We start from the raw sequence: 20,356 nt of genomic DNA, 5'->3' as shown, positions 1-20,356 counted from the left end.
CTCAAGATAAATGTCATCTTGTGAACTTGACCCCTTTCCCGCCAGCTCTGTCAATGTAGAATATGATGTGATACGAAATGTAAGGGTGAGAAAGAGAAAACTCCCGATTCCCAGGCCAGTATTACTTTCCCAAGAAAATCTAAGTTTTACTGACCTTTCGTTACACTCTCTGAACATGTGTGCATGGAGGTGTTCCCTACACACCTGCTCGTGCATCCGAAGTGCTTGGCACTCAGGGAAGACGTGAGGCCCCCGGAGGCTCCCAGCATCTTTGTTCACGTATGGCTGCTGCCTGGAGTTGCCTCCGCTGTTACAGAGCTACTACCCCCAGGATGGGTCTGAATTGCTGGCTGAGGATCCCCAGAGCCCAACTCCCGGGCCTGTTTCCAGGCCCTCCCTCGGTTTCTGCTCTCTGCACGGGGAGCGCCCAGCATCCTGGTCTTGGCTTTCTCCTCATAACTCAAGTCTCCTCGAGGGGTTCCAACTCCCTGCCCTCAGGCCCCCAGCTCCAGTGGTGTGTTCGCACCCTCAACCCCGACCCCGATGTCGACAAGCCACCGGGGGCGCCCCTCCCCCCTTCACTGAAAGGCACCAACTTCCCGTGCGTGTCCATCGGAAACGTCTCCAGTCTCCCTTCGCACGGCTGCTCTTAGGCCGGAATCATCACTTCTGCCTGGAAGGTCACGAGGACCACCTACCTGGTCTCTGCCACCAGCCTGCCCACATGCTGACCCACCACCTTCCTTCGTCCAGCAATATTCTTGAAAACACGACTTCGATGATCTGACTTCCTTGGCAATAATCCTTCGATGCTTTCCTATGGTTGAGCAGATGAATCCCCAACTCCGCAGCATGGAGAAAGTGGTCCTTCACAGCCAGGTTGCAAGTGCCTGTCCTGCTGTCTGTCCTGGGTCCCAGGGCCCCACACGGCCAGGCTCCACACTCTCGACCCCCTGCTGGTGCCCTCGTGTCCTCCAAGTGCCCCCTCAGCCCCTCTTGGAAGAGCACGTCACGTCCCAACGTCACGTCCTTTGAAAAGCTCTCCGTCCCTGAGCGCTGGGAACAGCTGGCTGTCCCCATCACTCTTCGACTACAGGACCTGTCCTGTTAAACGTAAATGATGGTTTTGAACCCCTCAAGCTGCCCCAGGTCTCAACTCCACGTGTGGCACCCAGGAGGCCCCCAGCAAACGTTGGCTGCGACCAAGTCCCAACTCTTACTCAGGTCCTCCTAAAGAGAGGCTTTGAGCTGACGTAATTCAGAGACACCACAGCCTGAGCACAAAAAACAGCCACACACACAACTGGAAAAGTTGAAACTGAATTACGGATGGGCTGAGAGTCAAGAGCAAATGTCGGGTGCTGAATCCGCCACACCAAGTAACACCTGAAGGGGACGCACAGCATCCTGCCGTGACATCTCGGCCGGGATGCTGTCTGTGCCCACAGGTCAGCAGCCTTGTGCCCAGAGCTCTCGGTGACTGATGCCACTGCCACCCAGGCCCAGGACGCAGGTTCTGGTCACGGTCAACAAGCAGGGCCTTCCCTCCATCCCTTCCGGCTCTTCCCGCTAACCCAGGGGCACCTCACCAGTGAAGTAAACCAACAGAAGCAGTGTCACTGCTTTACAGTAAGGCCTAATTATTATTATTATTTTTTACAAAAGGGGCAGAAGTGATTTGAATTAGGTTAATTATTTTCATGAAAAGACACTGGAACGTTTTAGACCTCTGAAGAATGTGTTCTGCATTATGAATGCTTTATGAAAATTGTTTATTTTGCAATAACTTAAAACTTAAGGAAAAACTATAAAAATATACTTCATGTGTATAAACTTCACCCAACAATGAACATTTTGCTTCATCTGCTTTCTCTCTGTCCATGAGCACAGGAAGGGAGGGAGAGAGCTGCTATATCTTAGGTGCATCCTGAAAATTCATCCCTCGCAGGCGCTTCTGTCCCGTGCGTGTTTATATCCTGAGAACACCACTCAGCAGGCGGCACCTGCTGTGTCCAGTGTCTGTCTGGTGACTTCAAAGTTGTTCGGGAAGGTGCATCACACCTGGACTCGATGGGTCTAAGTGACAGACACTCGCGGGGAAGGAAGATGTCCTTTCCCACGTCAGAACTTCAGGTGAGGAACCAGGATCGTCCCCCTGCTGTGCTGCACCCACACCTGCAAGGCTTGAGTCAACTGCTGACTCTTCCAGAACACGTGCCTTCCAAGTACTTGAAATAATCAATCAAACCTCAGGAATGTTTAACTGACGGTTTCTGAACTTTTAACCAATACATAAAAGATAAATAAAAACGCCATCCATTTCTTTGTAACTGCACCCTCTAGAGGCTTGTCTGTTAGAAAATTAGGCACTGGCACACCCCCTGGGCAGCATCATCGCTGCCCGGGGCCCGCCCCTCCCTCCCTCTCCCCTGCCTCCTAGAGATATAAACATAGGTATTTGAAGACAGTTCAAAACACAAATACCGAAATAGAGTTGTTTTTTGGTTTGGTTTTGTTTTTTTTTGCGGTAGGTGGGCCTCTCACCGTTGTGGCCTCTCCCATTGTGGAGCACAGGCTCCGGACGCGCAGGCCCAGAGGCCATGGCTCATGGGCCCAGCCGCTCCGCGGCATGTGGGATCTTCCCGGACCGCGGCACGAACCCATGTTCCCTGCATCGGCAGGCAGACTCTCAACCACTGCGCCACCAGGGTAGCCCCAAAATAAGAGTATTTTAAATACGACAGACTGTGCTGCGGTCCCACATCGCAGGCGACTGAGCACCCCTTGGCCCCTGGCCCCGGCTACGGCCTCAGGGACGCCCTCCCCTGCAGGGCCCCGGCGCAGAGCTCGGCTCTCTCCCGCAGTGCGCTGGCCTCCTTGGCGCCCCCGTGGGCCTGCCCGCCCTTCAGCAGGAAGTGGCTGATGAAGAGCTTCAGGCCCTCCCGCAGCAGGCCCAGCGCGGGGCTGTCGGACACCCTGAGGAGGAAGGGACACGCGTCAGTGACCAGCCGGCCCCCGTCTCAGCCCTAGGGACCCCGAAGCAGGGGACATACCTAGTTTCCATCTGGTCAGAATTCTCAAGTAAGAACTTAATATCCTATCTGTCAGAAATCATTTTCTGTTTGCTATTAGGCAAGTCTCATGTTCCCCAAATTAATGTTCAGGATATTATTAAAATTAAAACTGAAAAGCTACATGTAAGTACAACAAACTTGCTTTTATAGAACAACACAGGTGAAAACAATTTCTCTCCTCTTTCCCACGTTTTATCGAGAGAGCTGGGAACAAACCTTCCAAAAATTAAAACAAGGTCTTCAACTTCCGTTTCCATGAGCAGCGTATGTAACACTTTTCGTAAAAAGTGGACTCTGGGTTTGTCCAATTCACTGAATTCAACGACCTAACAGTCCGGATAAAAAATAATAAAGTTACACTGTGGAGCCAACTCTGCAGTGATTTCTGACTATAGTTTGAGTAAAAAACTATCGCTCCCCTTGCCCCTCAACTAAGGCTATTTCCAGTTTTATAAAATGAACAGCTGTCATTTGACGCGGGGCCCTGGGACCGTTGGTGCACTGCTGCAGGGTGTGCACACCACTGGTGAGAGCAACTCGGCAGTGCTGAGTCAGGTCCAGGGGGCTGATGGGTACCTAGTGAATCAGGAATCTCATTCCTGGAGTTGAAACGTAGCTTATCTCCATGCCTTAAAGAAACTATCCCCTAATTAAAACCATACACATACACACACACACACACACACACACACACAATTTAGACCCAGAAGAGACTAATTCCTATATATAACAATCATAGTATACTTATACAGTGGAATACTATACAGCAGTAATAAAATCTAAGGACAGAACTGCAGATATCAACATGGATAAATTTCAACCTTATGCCAAATTAAATAACTGTAAAAGGACATCAAAAGCCTGGTTAACCACATGCAGACACCTACAGCCAGAGTGCTGCCTACAGCCAGAGCCCCGTGAGGTACGGAGGGGCCAGGCTGCCTCAAGGAGTCTCCAGGACCTGCTGCATCTGAGGGACACGCCACATGCTGTTCCATTCTGAGCTCAAACTCAAGTGAACCGAAGGCAAGACTCCCCCCAGCAAGGAGAAGGCACTAGCTCTCCGTGTTGTAAGTTCTCCCCAGTTCTGGAATGTGGGACGAGGCTCTGGCCCTCATTTTCAGTACAGTAGCCAAAACCCAAGGGCACATCTCTAAGGAACATGCAGTTAACTCGACCGGCGCTCTGGTGAACAAATACATCAACACAGACAGGAAACTGCAGCCTAGCCTGTCCCAAGGATCAGGAAGCGGAAGGCAAGAGGCCGGGCCCCCAGCTATGCCTGCCCCTCAGCTTCTCCCACAGTCCACACCCTCAGGACCCCCAGACCCCCGAGGTCCTACTGCCCAGGCCACCGTGACCCGCCTCTCATGTCTAGGCTTCGCTGCCCACCCCGGACCACCTCCAGAGCATCTGTGTTTCATCGTCTCTGACGAGTCAACATGGGAATTCAACAGGGGCGAGGATGCCCCTGCTCTGAAAGATGTGCCACAGCCAAGGGAGGAGTGGCAGAAGCACAGCTTCTGTACAGCTCCCACATCCCCACTTCTTCCTGACGGAGCAGCGGCCACCGCGGGACTCATGATGGCCTGTACATGCACCGCAAGTCCCGAGACTGATTCGCGTAAAGGAGCAGACAACCGCGATGGCGCCGTGAGCTACTAGGCAAATTTACACCGCGCGCTCATCTGGCGATTTCCTATGATGGTCTGATAATGAGAGTGTTTTCCAGGTGAGTCAGGATCTAAGGAAACGCATATTCTTAAGGTACCAAACATACATAATTACACCTGGCCCCTGAACTCGGCTTTGGACTGTGCAGTCCACCTACATGAGGACATTTTTCACTAAATACGCACTGCAGGACCACACGCTCCAAAGTTGGTTGAATCATCCCGTGTGGAACCAGGATTCGGAGGCCAACTGTAAAGTTACACTCGGGCTACGACTGTGCAGGGGGTCGGTGCCCCTGCGCACCCCCGGGGCTCAAGGCTCAAGCGTACGCTATCACTTTCAGCGCTTCAAATCAGCTCGCACATTACACACACCTTTAGAATGGAAAGCGGCAGTGACTTGGTCTTCAACAAGTGGGCCACCAGGTGAACCAAATTAGAGAAGTTAGTGGCTGGCAGAGTTTCTAAGTCCCGAAATTTGTCCCATATGCTGAACTGGAATGTCATCTAATATAAAACAAAGAAAAACAACAACAAAAAAAGGTAAAATTCAACAAATTATTAGAATAAATCACTAAAAATATAATCCAAAGGTACTGTATTCAGTTACTTAAAATATCCTAAAAATCAAGACTTTTTAGAAGCAACTACACTCTCCTTTCCTATATACAGTAGTTTGAAATAGCTTCACAGTAATTTCTTTCTATTACAGTATTTTCCCTTAAATCAGCAGAAACATTAGAAAAAGATGGTGCAACATAAACCAGAGGCACTCGCCGATTAAGTGGGTCGTGACCCCTCATTTGTGACAGGGAAAGGTGACATGGGGACACGGCTCAGGTTGTGCGACCCTCCGCACACAGCTCTTGGCCGGGGTGGCCCCTGACTCAGGGCCCGCACCCCAGGTGGGCCGAGTCAGCCAGAGTGGTTGGACAGGAGAGTGGGGCACAGGCAGCCTGCCTCCCAGCTGTCACCTGAAAGCTCCTCGCGTAGTCACAGAACTTGCCCGCCAGGAAGGCGTAGAAAGGGTTGTACGCTCTCTCTTGCAGACAGCAGTCTATGAGGACGTGAACGATTTCTCTCTCCTGCTGATCCTTAAGCCCCAGCCTGTAAGACAGGAAGAGCGAGGGCTAAACCTTCAATTTGCCGAACTTCAACAGCTTGAAGGCAGAAATCTCTCAGAGGAACACATCCTGTCTGGCAGTTTGGTTAAGTGGGCCGAGTAGACAGGGCTGGAGCTCCAGGCCGTGCCCCAGCCTCTGGCCTCAGGGTTTCCAACAACGTGGCAGCATGAGGTGACCCCAGGCTCTACAAAGGCCTGTCACTGGTAACCGACCAACAAGAAACAGGGCCTCAGCTGTGGGTCCTTCTTGTTTTTTTTTTTTTCTAAAACATATGGTCTGGTTTGCACGCAGTAAAATCCATCCTTTTAGTGCACAGTGTTGACTGCGGACAAGGGTTCGTAGTCCTACAGCATTTCCCCTGCACTTCCTTCTGAACTTGAAGCAAATAAAGGAAAATTAATTATTAGACTTCTTAGATGTACTTTGTACACAGATGCTTTTCAATCTCATTACAACTAATTATAGAAGTTGTAATATAATTACAACTAAATTAAACAGGAAGTTTAATTTAGACGTAATCAGAAAGACAACTTTAACAGGAAGGTTTCAAGCAACTCATGGCAAACAACAGCCACCGGGAACTGTCGGGTGGTTACCTGATGTTTTCCAATCAAAACAGATCATAAACTGTCCTAATCTGGAGCTACCAGCGGTCAGTTAGCAGGAGCTGGACTGCAGCCCGTGGCGTGGGGCAGCGGGTGGGAAGGGGCAGGGCCCCGGCCTCCACGACGTGGCTCCCAACTCAACAACAGAGCAGAGGCTCGCACACAGGCTTACTTCAGGAGCTTCTCGAATGCATCCAGAAAGTCTTCACTAGTCATAACTGTACAAAATATGTTTCTCCTGATGTCGGTGTTCATTCTCTGCTTTCGGGCGAGCTCCAGTATCTTCGAGCTAACCTGAAAAGAGGGACGACCGGGCGTAGATCATACAGACGTTTGAGTGAAAGTTGTTCTTTGGTTTAGCGTAGTTACTAAGTTTCTAAGAAGTAACATGCGTAATTCTGTGGCTTGACCCAAGGCTAACTGTAAGGTGTGCGTAAACACACGTATGTAAACGCGGACCCTTTATTCTTGAGCAACCCCCCCGGCACCCCACAAAGGAAAACCAGCAAGAGGCAAAGCAAGCCCGCGAGGAGAAAACCGCTTGATCTGGGAGGCTTCGCGGGAGCAGCGGGTCTGCCAGTCCAAGTACCAGTGGAATGAAGGAGAGGTGAGAGGTAAGCGCTGCGGCCGGGGGGAGGGGGGCCAGGATGGCGGGGAGGGCGGGGAGGCCAGGAGGCCTGAGTGATCGTCCTGCGTTCCCCTCACTCCACTCAACGTTGAAGTCCCTTTCCTAACATTTTGAGACTTTAAAAGGAAATAACAGAAATGGAATTAAATGATGTCACAAAGCAGTAGCTACTTCTATGAGGTCTTCAAATAAACCCAGGGAAAGCCGCGTGGGGACACAGGTCACATGCTTGGTGGTGGCGAGCACGGGTCACGTACCGTCCCCGTGGGCTGCTTCCGCGGGGTCTTCTGCTGACCGCTGTCGATCATCGGGGCGCCACTCCAGGCGGACCCCACGATCCACCAGCGCCCGGTCCGCTCGGCGTTCAGGACGCTGTCCCAGGAGACGCGGAGCTGAGTCTCTCTCCCTGAGCCAGCGCCTCGCAGCTGGTTGAGAAAACAGCAGCCAGGGGAGGCCGCGGCAGCTCAGAGCCTGGGCAACAGCGACCCTGGCTCTTTCCAGCTCGGGTAACAGCGTTTCTGGTGCGTGAAAGCTGTGATGGGTCACTGACAGCTGGGACAGTTAACCAGTTAGGAATGATGCCGAAGTTCGAGGTAAACTCTCAGAGTGTGTGCTTGGGCTTTGTGGGTCTATCACCCAAAACACTTGTCTTAGAACAGCTGTCACGGGGTGGGGGTGGGGAGAGAGGCTCAGACTCAGGCAGGAGGCGCGCCCCAAGGGCCGGCAGTGAGGACTCCACCAGCAGGTGCCTGGGACCTGCCGGAGGAGGCCACTCTGGGTCTGACTGGTGCCCGGGCCGAAGGGCTCGCCCGTGGGCCCCACGCTGAGAAGCTCTGGGGAGCTTAAACAGACGAGCCCCCCACTCCCCAGGCTGGCCTCCCTGGTCCTGGTGGGACCCCGGCCCGGGCCCTGTTCCAAAGTGATCAGAGGTCCTCCCGCAATTCTCCGGCGCGGCCAAGGGCGGAGGGCTCAGCGTGGGGCGCACGCAGCTCACAGGGAGGGTCGCCCCACAGAAACGTGCAGTTGCCTTTCACGTCTGGGAATCCCCGCTAACTGAGCGGGCACCTGACCTGTGGCTCCACCGCCCTCCGGAACTTCACGGGGGTTGGCGCAGACCCGGCAGCGCAGGCGGCCGGGAAGGAGGGTGCCTACCAGGGCTCTCTGCAGCTTCCGCAGCCTCTCCAGGGGCTCGGGGTCGTAGCCCGGGATCTTCCGCACGTCGTTGTTCTTCAGGGCCAGCAGCGTCTCCAGCATGAAGCGAACCTGGAGACAGACGCGAAAAGCCATTATCTCAAATGCCGGAAACCAAGGACGCTTCACCGTGGGGAGAAACACACCGCCTCTGCGCACATGGTCACCGCCGCCAAGGACGGGGCACGGGCGCCTCTGGGAGAGGCTGCACCAACCTCAGCAGCCGCCCAGGCCTCCCCGGCCGAGAACAGAAATCCCTCCCCCGCCCCGCGGGCCGAGAACACGCCCGGGCCGCGCGCCCTTCCACCCCACGCCCCGGGCCGCGCGCCCTTCCACCCCCACCGGCCCCTGGTCTCAGTCGCCCTCCTTCCCCACCGCGTCTGCAACCCCTTCCCACTCCTGGCCTTTTTGCTTTCCTAACTTTTAAACTGGAAATGACATTGTACTTAGAGAAGACTTTCAAGGACAGCACAAAGACTTCTCACAGATCCTGAGATTCCCCCCAACGTTCACTTCAGCTGAGACATAACTCACATGCCAAGCATCCACTGAGCACACTCGGGGCTGTGCAGCCGTCACACGATCAGTTTTAGGATGTTTCTGTCAGCGCTCAAGGACTCCAAACCCACCCAGTCACCCCCCAGCCCAGCTCCTCCAGCTTCAGGCCAGCCCGAGCCAAATGCCTGTGTCTGCCGTGTCTGTTTTAAACGTGACCCCTGAGCATTCAACACAGGGACAGGGTCTTCGCTGGGACCCGCCCCCATGATCTTCCTCTCCCACCTGGAGCCGCACCCCACCCCATTACACAGCAACTCCACCACCACCTCCGCGGCCCCCAGGACACTCAGGGGGCTCGGCCTACACCTCCCTCCTCACAGCTAACCCGAGCCCTCACCTCAGCATTTCAAAAATGGGCCAGTCTTCCTGTCCAGTCTGCGTCTCCTGAACAAACTACTGTCCACCTGCAGGGCCAAGCTGGTACCTGGGGTGACCTCTGACCCCTCCCTCTCTCCCCTTCCCCCCACCAAGTCTGGCCACCGCTATGTCCTAAACCCACGTCCACTGCAACTCTGCCGATCACCGCCCCAACCCCCGAGGTGGCTTCTCTCTTTCCTAGTTGTAGCCAAAGTGACCTCAGCATGAAAACCTGCTCAGAGCCCTTCACGTGCCTCTGGGATAAAATCCCAGTTCCCTGCGAGGTTTACGAGGCCCCGAGGCCGGCCCCTGCCCTGCGCCCCTGATGTCTCCCCACAGGGACGCTTTCCTTTTTCCTCAAATGAGCCCTCGCCCCGCCCAGGGGTTCCCATGACTCTCCCGTGCCCCTCAAGTCTGCAGACCAGCAAACAAGGTAGCCACCATGAGCCCCACTTTCCAGACGGGGAAACCGAGGCCTGGAAGCCTCGGTCCCTTTGCTGCCGAGTGGAAGAGCTAGAAGGCCGAGTGGGCTAACTGCCCCACCCCCCGGCCCCTCGCCTTCCCAGTAAACCTCTTCTGAATGGCTGAATGTTAAATAGATCTATTCTTAAATTCACAAGAGTAAAGACGCAAGGTCTGCTCACACCTTGAAGATGAAGCCACAAAACCAGATGAGGCAGAAGATAACAGGGCTCATTACGAGATGAAATGCAATATTCACCCCAGATACTCATGTTTAAGTTCTGGTCAGTGTGAGCGTTTAGGCAGTTAGGAAGCCGGGCAGGTGACGCACTCATACCCTGGTCTGGTCCCGGAACTTTCCGCCTGCCCCGCTGGCTTTGGCCTGGGCCTCAGTGATCAGTTCCTTAAGCGACAAAGCATCATCTTTTCTCAAGGAAAAGCCCACAGTTTTCAGCATTAACAGGATCAGTTCGATATCTTTTTCTGTGAAAGTTCCAATAAGTTTTCTCAAAATGTCAAAGATGAGGAGAGACTGCACCACGTGGAAGTTATATAAATGGGCGATGATGGTGAACAGGTTGTCACACTCTTTCCCGTCACACCCGCTTTTATAGACGTCAGCAAACTTCCTCACCACAGCCTCCAAAAAGTGCGCACCGACCTGGATGAAGAACAGAAAAAACATTACTGCAAACGTGTAAGAATCAAGTTAGCAAGTCATTCTCAGGGGTCCTTCTCTTAACTTCAACACATGTTGAAAGAATTAGTACTTTTAAAATGAACACATAAAACGTACATGTGGCAGAATATGAACTCCAGCAGGGCAAAACCTCTAAAAACGCAAGTGTGAGTGCCCAGTGCTTTACAGAGGAAAACACCACACCACACATGACGCAGAGCAGGGTGCCCAGCACACACCTTCCCTCGAAGTGCACCATCTTGTCCTTAAAATCAACGAGGTGCTGTTCCGACCAGCAGCCATTCTGGTCCCTTGGAAAAATGAAATCGTCAAGAATGTTAAGGACACATCTGTGTCTCTAAAAATGCACTACTATCCAACACGGCTCACTTCTCCAGCCTGGTTGGGCCTGGAGGGAGAAGGCGGGAGTGGGCGCCCGGCGGTGGCAGAGCGATGGCGACTCTCCAGCTGAGACACGGGGACACGGATCACCGCAGCCGTGCTGGACCCTTGAAGGCGGACCGGGCCCAAGAGTCACCCAGTGACAGAACTAGAGGGTGTGGCCACTCACTGGACGGGAAAGATCAACCTTCTGCGTAACAGCAGCTGACCGAGCTTCTGACGGGGACGGTTCATCCGTGAGCAGCAGCAGAAGTGCAGGCTGGGCGGAATCACTGTAACCTACAGGCTTCCCCGCCGTCCAGCGGTTAGCGCTCCGCGCTTCCACTGCAGGGGCACAGGTTCAAGCCCTGGCCGGGGAACTGAGATCCCACAAGATACGAGGTTGGGGAAAAAAAAAAAAAAAAAAAAAGCCTTATAAAGCCTGAACCGTAGGACACCTGGGCAGGGCTGGTCATAGAAGCAGGAGTGGTAGTTAAAATCCCGGGTGAGGATGAGATCAACCGGACAGTGTCGCAGGAAAACATACACATGTCACTGCCAAAACGCGACAACATAAATGCTAGAGGAGCCCAGAGAAAGGCACCAGATTGGCAGGAGGGAAGAGTGACTTCGCAGAGGCAGCTCTGACAGACTGGATGTGTTCTTTAGTTTCTGAAGACCTGAGAATAAACAACTTTAACCTATTAACTCCCAATTCAAGCCTCTTCTCTAAAGATAAACCTGAAGAATACACTCTCCTATCATGACCACTATATTACATTCAAATACAACTTTAAAATAGAAATTAGAATTGTGCGGACATCAAGAAAAATTCAGGTATAAAATATACTCAGGTATGTTTTCAATCACACAAATGGAATTATTTAATCATATCAAAATCTGTCAAAATCACAGATTCCATTTAATGTCTTCAAAATAAAAGAGTATAGCATTAAAAAATAGGAGTAACATTCACATTGCTCAAGTTATTTAAACAAATAAATTAATTCTGACACAGACCTGTGTTAGATTAAATCGGCACAGACCTGAGTTTTGATTTTTCAGCGACTCAGAAGCAACTCAGTAGCTGACACCACGGCTTCGTAACTCACGCTCCTCTTTGCATGGATTCCTGTGAGGATGCTTTTCTCATCACAGGCCTGAGAGAAGTTCAGTGGAACCAGAGTTGGGGCAGCTCAGCCTCCTCTGGCACCAGTTTTAGTGGCTGTCGCTAGCTGAAGTCCCCTCACGACTTGCCCTGGAATGATCACTTCAGCTGTCACTCACGCTGTTAGTGAAGGTTTAAATGAGAAGTGGGACCAAAAATCTCCCATTTTCAAATGCAGGGGATTCCTGATATTGTGTAGGTGGTCAGGGTCTACGGCCTTTTCTGTAACTCAATGAAACGCTGTATGTATTGAAACCGTTTTTTTTTTTTTGCGGTACGCGGGCCTCTCACTGTTGTGGCCTCTCCCGTTGCGGAGCACAGGCTCCGGACGCGCAGGCTCAGCGGCCATGGCTCACGGGCCCAGCCCCTCCGCGGCATGTGGGATCTTCCCGGACCGGGGCACGAACCCGTGTTCCCTGCATCGGCAGGCGCTGAAACCGTTTTGATTGTCAAGTACTCCGGGATGGTCCAGGAGGACCGGGGGTGCACTAGGACAGCCTATAATGGCACTGAATGAATCGTGGCCATCACAGGGCACTAGGAAGGGATCCAGTGATTCCATTACGCTTTGTAATGAAGAGAAGGGACTCACAGCCCTTAGAAATCAAACAATTATGCAATTCCCTAAACAGCTGGTGCAGATTAGCTGAGGAGAGTTTGCTGTTCAGAGGTCTCGGGGCCCACGCCCCCTCCTCTGTCCTCGCCTCCCTGTGCCCAGGAGGTCCCAGAGTTGCCATCTTTCAAAGTTCTCACTGGGACTTCCCTGCTGGTCCAGTGGTTAAGAACCTGCCTTCCAATGGAGGAGATGTGCGTTCAATCCCTGGTCGGGGAACTAAGATCCTACGTGCCGTGGGGCAAGTAAGCCTGTGCTCCAGAGCTCCTGCGCCACAACTAGAGAGAAGCCCGCGCGCTGCAATGAAGATCCCACGTGCTGTGACTAAGACCCGGCCCAGCCAAATAAATAGATAAATAAAAATAAATTTCAATAAAATTTTGACAGCAAGTTCTTACAATATGACCTCGGCTAGAGGAGAAAAGCGTGGCCCAGAGGTTTCTCTCGGGAGGGTGAGGGAGCCTGCAGTGGGAGGAAGGGTGGAACTCCAACTACGCAGCGGCTCACAAGCACTACTTTAACGAGCACTTCCTCGGGCCAGGCTCCTGCATATGCTCCCAGCCTCCCAGCCTGAAGCCGCCAGACCAAGCCCCCAGGGGAGGGTGGGCAGGCAGGTCACCAGGTGGCTGGGCTCCCCGCCCAGCACTGCCCTCACTGCTGAGCCTCTAGCAGATGGAAGGAGAAGGCCTTCTGGAAAGTCTGTGCTCTTTAAAGTAAGCCCTAGACAGCCCCACCCTGTAAGACCCCAAATGGTTTTCAAGACCATAATTGTGAGCAAGTCCTAGAAAAGTGGGAGGGGTGTGAAGAGTGCGCGGCAGGGGGAGGCAAGGCCCTGGGAACCGTCCACAGCCCGGCCTTCAGGGGCTTTGCTGCGTTTGCAAAGCGGGGCTAAATAAACACCCGCCCCACTCATCCTGCTGGGAGTCCGGAGGACTTACACCAGGGGATCAGACCTGCAGTGACACTTTGCTGCCGAGGCCTGCTCCTGGGAGGAGGGCAATCAGAAGGCAGAGGGGCTCAACACCACCCACTAAAAGACACTGTCCCACATAAAGATCCTAAGGGATCATCGAGTTCTCTGGTAAATATAAAGCTCATCTGGAAAATTACACCTCGTCGGCCTACTCACTCACTCACTCACGCGTCTGTCCACCTCAGTGTAAAGTCCTGTAACCAGACCGATTTCCCTCAACAACCTGTAAGCAGCCACACGGAGGGAGTGGATGCTGACCAGGAAGGTTACGATCTCACTGTGGGAGGTGACAAAAGAGGACCCGGGACGAGGTGGGCCTCCCTGAGGCCAACACAAGGGTCACTGACCAAGGACCAAGAACACGGGGCGGGCCGGATGGCACGGGGATGCTATTTCCTCAGCAGCACCTGCTGGGTACCAGGCACCGCACAGGAGATGCTTTAGACACGGTGTCCACTGAATCCCGACAAAGGCCCCACTTCACAGACACGGGCAGGTCTCTGGCCCACCCAGGGGCACCGAGGCTCCAAGCCCAGGCACTGTCACGTGTCCCCTCGCTTCGTGCCCAGTTTTACCTCACATTCCGGTGGCCTCTCGCTCAACACAAAGCCCTGTGCTCTGAACAGGTGAAACAGTCACTGTTTCCATGGGGAATACAGAGAAGACGTAGGCAAGTCCACGACGTCAGCCCAGAGCGACAGAACTAACAGACAATAAGGCCACGTCAGAAGGGACCAAGCGCAAAAGCAGAAGTTGGCCAACGTCACGTAGCTGCCGAGTGTGGTTTAGGATGATACAATACAGACAAGGTGGCCTTGAGCCGTGTCAGCTGATCACTGACACAAGCAGCACTTGGACAGCTAATGGCTGGAGAGAGGCAGCCCTACCTCGATGCCAACTGTGCAGTGAAGAATGCTGACCAGGAGGACATGCTCCATCACCAGCCTGGCGGGCATGGCCGTGTCCGGGGCGCACGCGCTCAGGAGGACGCCCGTCAGAGTGTCATTCATGTCCTTCCTGCTGTGGCCCATGTACAGCTCCTCCAGCTGGCCACTGATGGAGGCCAGGTTCGGCTCACTCAGCCTGCAGACAGTTGGAAAGACAGAGCGACAGTGCTGTTTCAAATCAAGAATTGTTTTTCTAGGTCAATTAAAAAAAATTGAAAAAGTTATTAATACTTCCAATAGATCCTCTTTTGTGTATGTATTTGACCCACGAACAATTCTTATCCTGTCCCAATAATCCAGTATATATGTACATAACACAGAATCTTCTGGAATCTTCAATAACATTAACTGCTGTCCTTCCAGCTGAAATGTAGCCACAGTAAGGCACATGCAGGATTCCCTTCAAGACCACAGAGACTATGATGAGGATACTCCACTGATATCCTTACCCCATCTCCCCGGGCAGAGGGAGGGAACCATCGTTAGCACATCCATATGTACTGTTGGAAAAAATCCCAACTTTTCCATTTTCTGCTGGCACAAAAATCTTTTATTTCCTAACATGGAGATAAGGGCTACTGGGTAGGGATGGGAGGATGTATATGCACTGCAGCTGTGCTAACTCTGAACATCAAATGGCATGTTCAGTAAAATTCCAGGATGCACCAAGAAGAGTGTTTTAACTAAAAAGAAATTAAAAAAAAAAAAAAAAAGGCAACGCAGGCTTTGGTTTAATTCCCAGAACCATTCCTGTGTTTTCAGGAAAGAGACAATCTCTTGAAGTTACACAATACACTGTCTTGAGGTTACCTGTTAATCAGACCTTTGACCTGTTTCTTGAGCCTCTCTAGTTCTTCCTTTTTCTGGGCATCCACTGTCTCCTCTTCTCGCCTCACGTGGGGTGGGATGTACTTTCCACCATTTTCACAAAGACTCTGCTTGAAAGGACAGAAATAAATTACAAAAAAATGTACACTGACTACAGCCCACCTTTCCCCTTGCTACACTCACACTTAGATATTAAATTCCCAAGAACTGGGAGACGCTGTCACTACTGACTACTGCTGCTTCATGAACATCAGCTATCTCCCGAGTGCCCACTCTAGTCCTGGACAAGCACGCCGTGGCCCGGACGATGGACATCATTATTTACATTAACATCAACACTACATTTCATCACCCTACTTTTCCCTCTGTAACTCTTCAGACTTGGCTGCGCCCCCCGCCCCCCTTGTCTACCCGACAGAGCCCCGTATTCTACACTTCTGCCAGCCTCAGTTCACAGTGGGCACGGCAGCACACAAACACCTAAATTAAGTGTATCACCAGTTTTGGAGAAAAAGTGGTCCAAAGCAATTTCAAACCTGTCAGAACCAGTATCTAAATTTACATGATAAAATCAAAATCAACCCACTGCTCACTATTTCCTAGATTTTCAACTGAGAGGATTACAAGTCATTACCACCAAGCAACACTCCCTGACAAGCCTTTAGGAGACAGACATCTGTAAGGCGTGATCCTTGCTGTCAGGCTTTAAGCTTAGCTGGAGAAAGCACATTTTCATACACAGAAACTTAATCTTAAGACACCCGTTAGTATGTCAGTTACACCGCCACAGGCTGCGGAAGAGACTTGGGAAGAGTCAAAACTTAAAGTGCTAAGAGAGGAACTGGTAGCACTTGGGCACTGCTCAGAGTGCCAGGTGCTAAGGCACCAGGGACAGAAATGAAAGACACTTCACATCCTTCAGGAGGGGAAAAGATTCCCCAAGATGTCTGACCTTCACAGATAAACCCAAAAGTGAGAAATCGCGGAAAGGCCTCGCAGACAGAAGAAGTAACATACTCAGAGGCAGAAGGGTGAAATGGTGAGAAGTGGAGAAGGAAACACAAGCAATGCCACAAGGCCGCCTTCAAGGTGCGTGTGCAGGTGAAGATGTTTCAACAGGCAAGGGGCCAGCGCGTGAGGCCTTGTCTGCTCTGCTGTGGGTTCTAAACCTGGTCGTCAGTGTGAGACTTTATCCAAGGGAATCTCGGAGATCAGCTCTGTGTTTTAGAAGGATCCACCCCAGGAGCAGCTGGACAGAAAAAAGACTAGGTGTGGGCAGAGGTGACTCAGGGGTGTTGCAGGAGTCCCCAGGGTACACGGAAGGTGGGAACAAAGCTTGGGGGAGGGGAGTCAAAGTCAGGTTTGGAGACTGAGGCAGTAAACCGAGTGAGGATGTGGCCTTAGGACAACGGTGGGAACGGCCGGTAAGTCCCTGGGATAGAAAGGTCTCTAGGGATGTTTTCTCCCTGTCTCTTTATTGTGGAAATTTAAATAACCCGACAGACCCATACTCAGCTCAAACAATTATCAATACATCAACTGTGTCACTTCTGTCCCGTGTTCTGCCCCCCACCCGTTATTTTGAAGGAAATTCCAAAGGGCTCAGATTGTTCACAATCTAATACCTTATCGTTTGCGTCAACATCCTCCGCGGAACTTTCACTCCTGTCTTCATCTTCGGCAAAACGGACTCTCTTCTTCCTCCCTCCCCCCTTCGCCCTCCGGTCCGCTCCTCCGGCTTCCAGCTGTCCCGCCCCCGCCACCTGCGGGTCCTCCCCCTCGCTCTGCGCTCCCGCGTCTGCTGCCCGCTCGCCTTCGTCTTCCGCATCCTGCTGCTCCCGTTCGTCCTCGCTGTCGCCTTCGGGGAGTACCTGTCCCGCATGCTCCTCCTCCTCCTCCTCACTGCTGCTTTCATACCAGCCACTACTCTTCCCAGAGTCCAGGGCTCCCAGGATGTAGTCGAGCCCATCGCGGGCAAAGCTCAGAGGCACGGAGCTTCCGTCGCCCTTCTTTCTGCGCTTGTTCAAGCCGAGGCACCGCTCCAGCTTTCGGATCTCTCGGTCCTCCTCCTCGTTGGCCGCCAGAAGTGCCCGTTTCCGGGATGCGGCTGCGGGGGCCTTGGTCCTGCCGAGGGGACCCCTGGCCTGGGCCTGGCCGGCCTTGGCCGGAACCGGGGGAGGTCGCAGCTCCTCGGACGGCCGCGAGGCCCGCCGTGGGGACGGCTGGCCGTCCTCCTCCTGCGTCGCCTCCGCCCGGGGGCCGTTCGCTCCGCCGCCCCCGCCGCCGCCGCCCGGGCCCGGGCCCGGGCCCTGCGCGGGGCCGGCCGTCCTCTGGAGCCGGCGCGCCTTCCTCAGGTGCCGCTTCTCCTTCCTCAGCTCCCTGCGGCTTTTCCTCCCGCCCGGGCGCACGCGTCCCTGAGCCCGGGGCCCCTCGCGGCCGCCGGGCGTCTCGCCCTCCGAGGTCGCCTGCACGAACTCCTCCACTGCTAGCTTTAGCCGCTTCAGGGCCCCCTCCCCGCCGCCCCCAGGTCCGCGGCGCGGCCCGCGCCCGGCGCGGCGCTTCCCACGAGCCATGTGCCCCCGGCAGCCGCTCGGGAACTGGGCCGCAGCTCTCGTAGACGCCGCTACTTTCCAGGACGCGCCGACGCGCGACTTCCGGTCGGGGCCAGACTTCCGGGAGGAGAGCGGCGCGCTGCGCGGGGCGGCGCACCCTGCTGGCGGGAGGGCGGCAGCGCAGGGAGCCGCACGGCTGCAAACGGTGCCTGCTCTTAAGGCTGTAAACTGTAACTTCCGAATGAGCACAAATACATTCTCGTTTAAAAACGAAAACTTTAGAGATTATGGTAAAGAAGGCTCCTAACGACGTTCCACAGCAGTAACCGCGCTTACGGGGTAGGGGTAGGGGTGGGGGTGGATCCTGGCGGACGAGTGTGCGGGTGGAGCGCGGCTGGAGCCATGGGAGCCACGCGGTGTGTTGCTGCGTGTTGCTCACGGGAAGCTTGGTCCTGAGCTCACTGCTCCTTTCACTCAACCTCAAGCCTCAGGTCCCACCGCGCTCCGCGTAATGACGCACCTATCCCGTATTAGGATTGCTGGGCTTCCCTGGGGTGATGTTCCCTGATTACCGCTCCATGGACAGCCGCCCCCCCAGAGTTCAAGTCCGCTGGAATTTGTGGACGTGACCTCGTGTGGAAATAGGGCCTTTGCAGATGCAAAGTTAGGAGGAGGCCTTGCTGCATTGGGCGAGCCCTACATCCAAAGACAGGTGTTCTTAAAAGGGAAATTGGGCCTCACAGCTCACACACAGGTAGAAGGCCATGCGATGTCCGAGGCAGCGATGGCGGAGATGCTCCTCGAGCCCAGGAACTCCAAGGATTGCGGCCACATCAGAAGCTGGAGGAGGCCTGGAGCAGGTCCTGTCCAGCAGCCCTGGGAGGGATGCACCCCGCCTACACCTTGATTTCCGACTTTCAGCCTCAGGACCGAGTCTCTGTATGTCTGTTTTAAGCTGCCTGGTTTGTGGTGCTTTGTCACTGGGAGATTTGTACTGGGAAACGAGTACAACACGTGGGAAGGTGGGAGCTGGGGACCAACAGTACTCAGGGCTTAATGGTGACCAGCAAAGAAATCTTCCTGGAGGGACCAGAGTGACACCTGGATGGAAGTTCAAGCCAGGGCTCCGGGCTCGGTTCAGATCCTCACCTCACTGTTGTGTGACCTGCTCAACCCACTGAGACTCAGCATCCCCGTCTGCAGAGTAGGGTGATCAGAGTGCCCATCCCACAGGGCTGTCATAAAATTAATCAGATTTTTTTTTTTAGGTAAGAAGTAGATTTATTTATAGAGAAACACACTCCTCAGAAGGTGAGAAAGGCGCCAGGGTATGGTGGTGTCAGTTTTTATGGGGGTGCGTCACTTCATAGGCTAATGAGTGGGAGGAATAGTCCAGCTATTTTAGGAAGAGGCGGGGATTTCCAGGAATTGGGCCACCGCCCACTTTTTGATGCTTACGGTCGGCTTTGGAACTGTCGTGGTGCCTGTGGGTGTGTCATTTAGCTCGCTCCTGTGTCACAGTGAGCGTGTACTGAGGCTCAAGGTCTAGTGGAAGGCGACTTGTCCGCCATCTTGGACCCGTTTGGTTCTAATCAGGCTATGTCATTCTTGTGCCCTGGCCCCTCCCCTCCTGCTTCATCCCCGCCCCACCCCCCACCCCCGCAGAGATTTTACTCCCACATTCTTCTGGGAAGCAGAGGGGCAATGGTCCGTCTTCCGTTACTGCTTCAAGCCTGGGTAGGGGCGTTGACCCTGCCTGTCAGGGAGTAAAAATCTCTGGGTGCCTGGTCTAGGGGCCCCAGGGGCAGGACAGCTCCTTGTTTTAAGTCAGTATGGGTTGCCTTCCTTGCATAGCCATCATCTTGGTGTGAAACTGTTGTAACTGCTTCCATAGCCTTTCTATGAATCTCCTTGGTGATGAAGCACTTTTTGTAACAGCATCAGAGTACAAAAATATCTATAAATAACAAAAGACTTAAAGGGCATGGCTAAACATCTGATTACAGGGCTTCCCTGGTGGCACAGTGGTCAAGAATCCGCTTGCCAATGCAGGAGACACGGGTTTGAACCCTGGTCAGGGAAGATCCCACATGCCCTGGAGCAACTAAGCCCGTGTGCCACAACTACTGAGGCTGCGCTCTAGAGCCCGCAAGCCACAACTACTGAAGCCCACGGGCCACAACTACTGAAGCACTCGCACCTAGAGCCGGTGCTCCACAGCAAGAGAAGCCACCGCAGTGAGAGGCCTGCGCACCACAACAAGGAGTAGCCCCCGCTGGTGGCAACTAGAGAAAGCCTGTGCTCAGCAACCAAGACCCAACACAGCCAAAAATTAATTAATTAAAAAAACCCCAAACATCTGATTACAGTGTAATCGAAGAAGAAGCATGGTTACAATAAGCAGAATTACGAATGATTACATTTAACTTAACATACCAAATAATCTTAGTTAAATGTTTCTCTTTAAGATACCTCAGGGGCCCTCTGAAGTACCTCCAAGTTAGCTGGAATTCACAAATGACGTCACTAAAATTTGGTGTGTG

At 53.3% G+C, this 20,356-nt stretch overlaps 1 protein-coding gene across 1 annotated transcript; it reads right to left on the bottom strand.

The window, feature by feature from the left end:
• Nucleotides 1-1,755: 1,755 nt before the first annotated feature.
• Nucleotides 1,756-18,579, bottom strand: NOM1 (nucleolar protein with MIF4G domain 1). Its single transcript, XM_067745626.1, has 12 exons — nt 18,562-18,579; nt 16,887-18,047; nt 15,244-15,368; nt 14,374-14,569; nt 10,010-10,333; nt 8,257-8,367; nt 7,362-7,529; nt 6,649-6,770; nt 5,722-5,854; nt 5,123-5,254; nt 3,291-3,400; nt 1,756-2,976 (listed from the first exon to the last, which is right to left on the bottom strand). Exons 1-12 carry the CDS (start codon nt 18,577-18,579, stop codon nt 2,802-2,804), a joined length of 2,775 nt encoding a protein of 924 aa, XP_067601727.1. The 3' UTR covers nt 1,756-2,801.
• Between the last annotated feature and the right edge of the window lie 1,777 nt (nt 18,580-20,356).

The sequence above is a fragment of the Pseudorca crassidens genome, chromosome 8 (genome assembly GCF_039906515.1).
Source record: "Pseudorca crassidens isolate mPseCra1 chromosome 8, mPseCra1.hap1, whole genome shotgun sequence".
NCBI classification, from domain to species: domain Eukaryota; kingdom Metazoa; phylum Chordata; class Mammalia; order Artiodactyla; family Delphinidae; genus Pseudorca; species Pseudorca crassidens.
The sequence above is the reverse complement of the archived record's forward strand: the minus strand, read 5'-3'. Positions and strand labels throughout refer to the sequence as shown.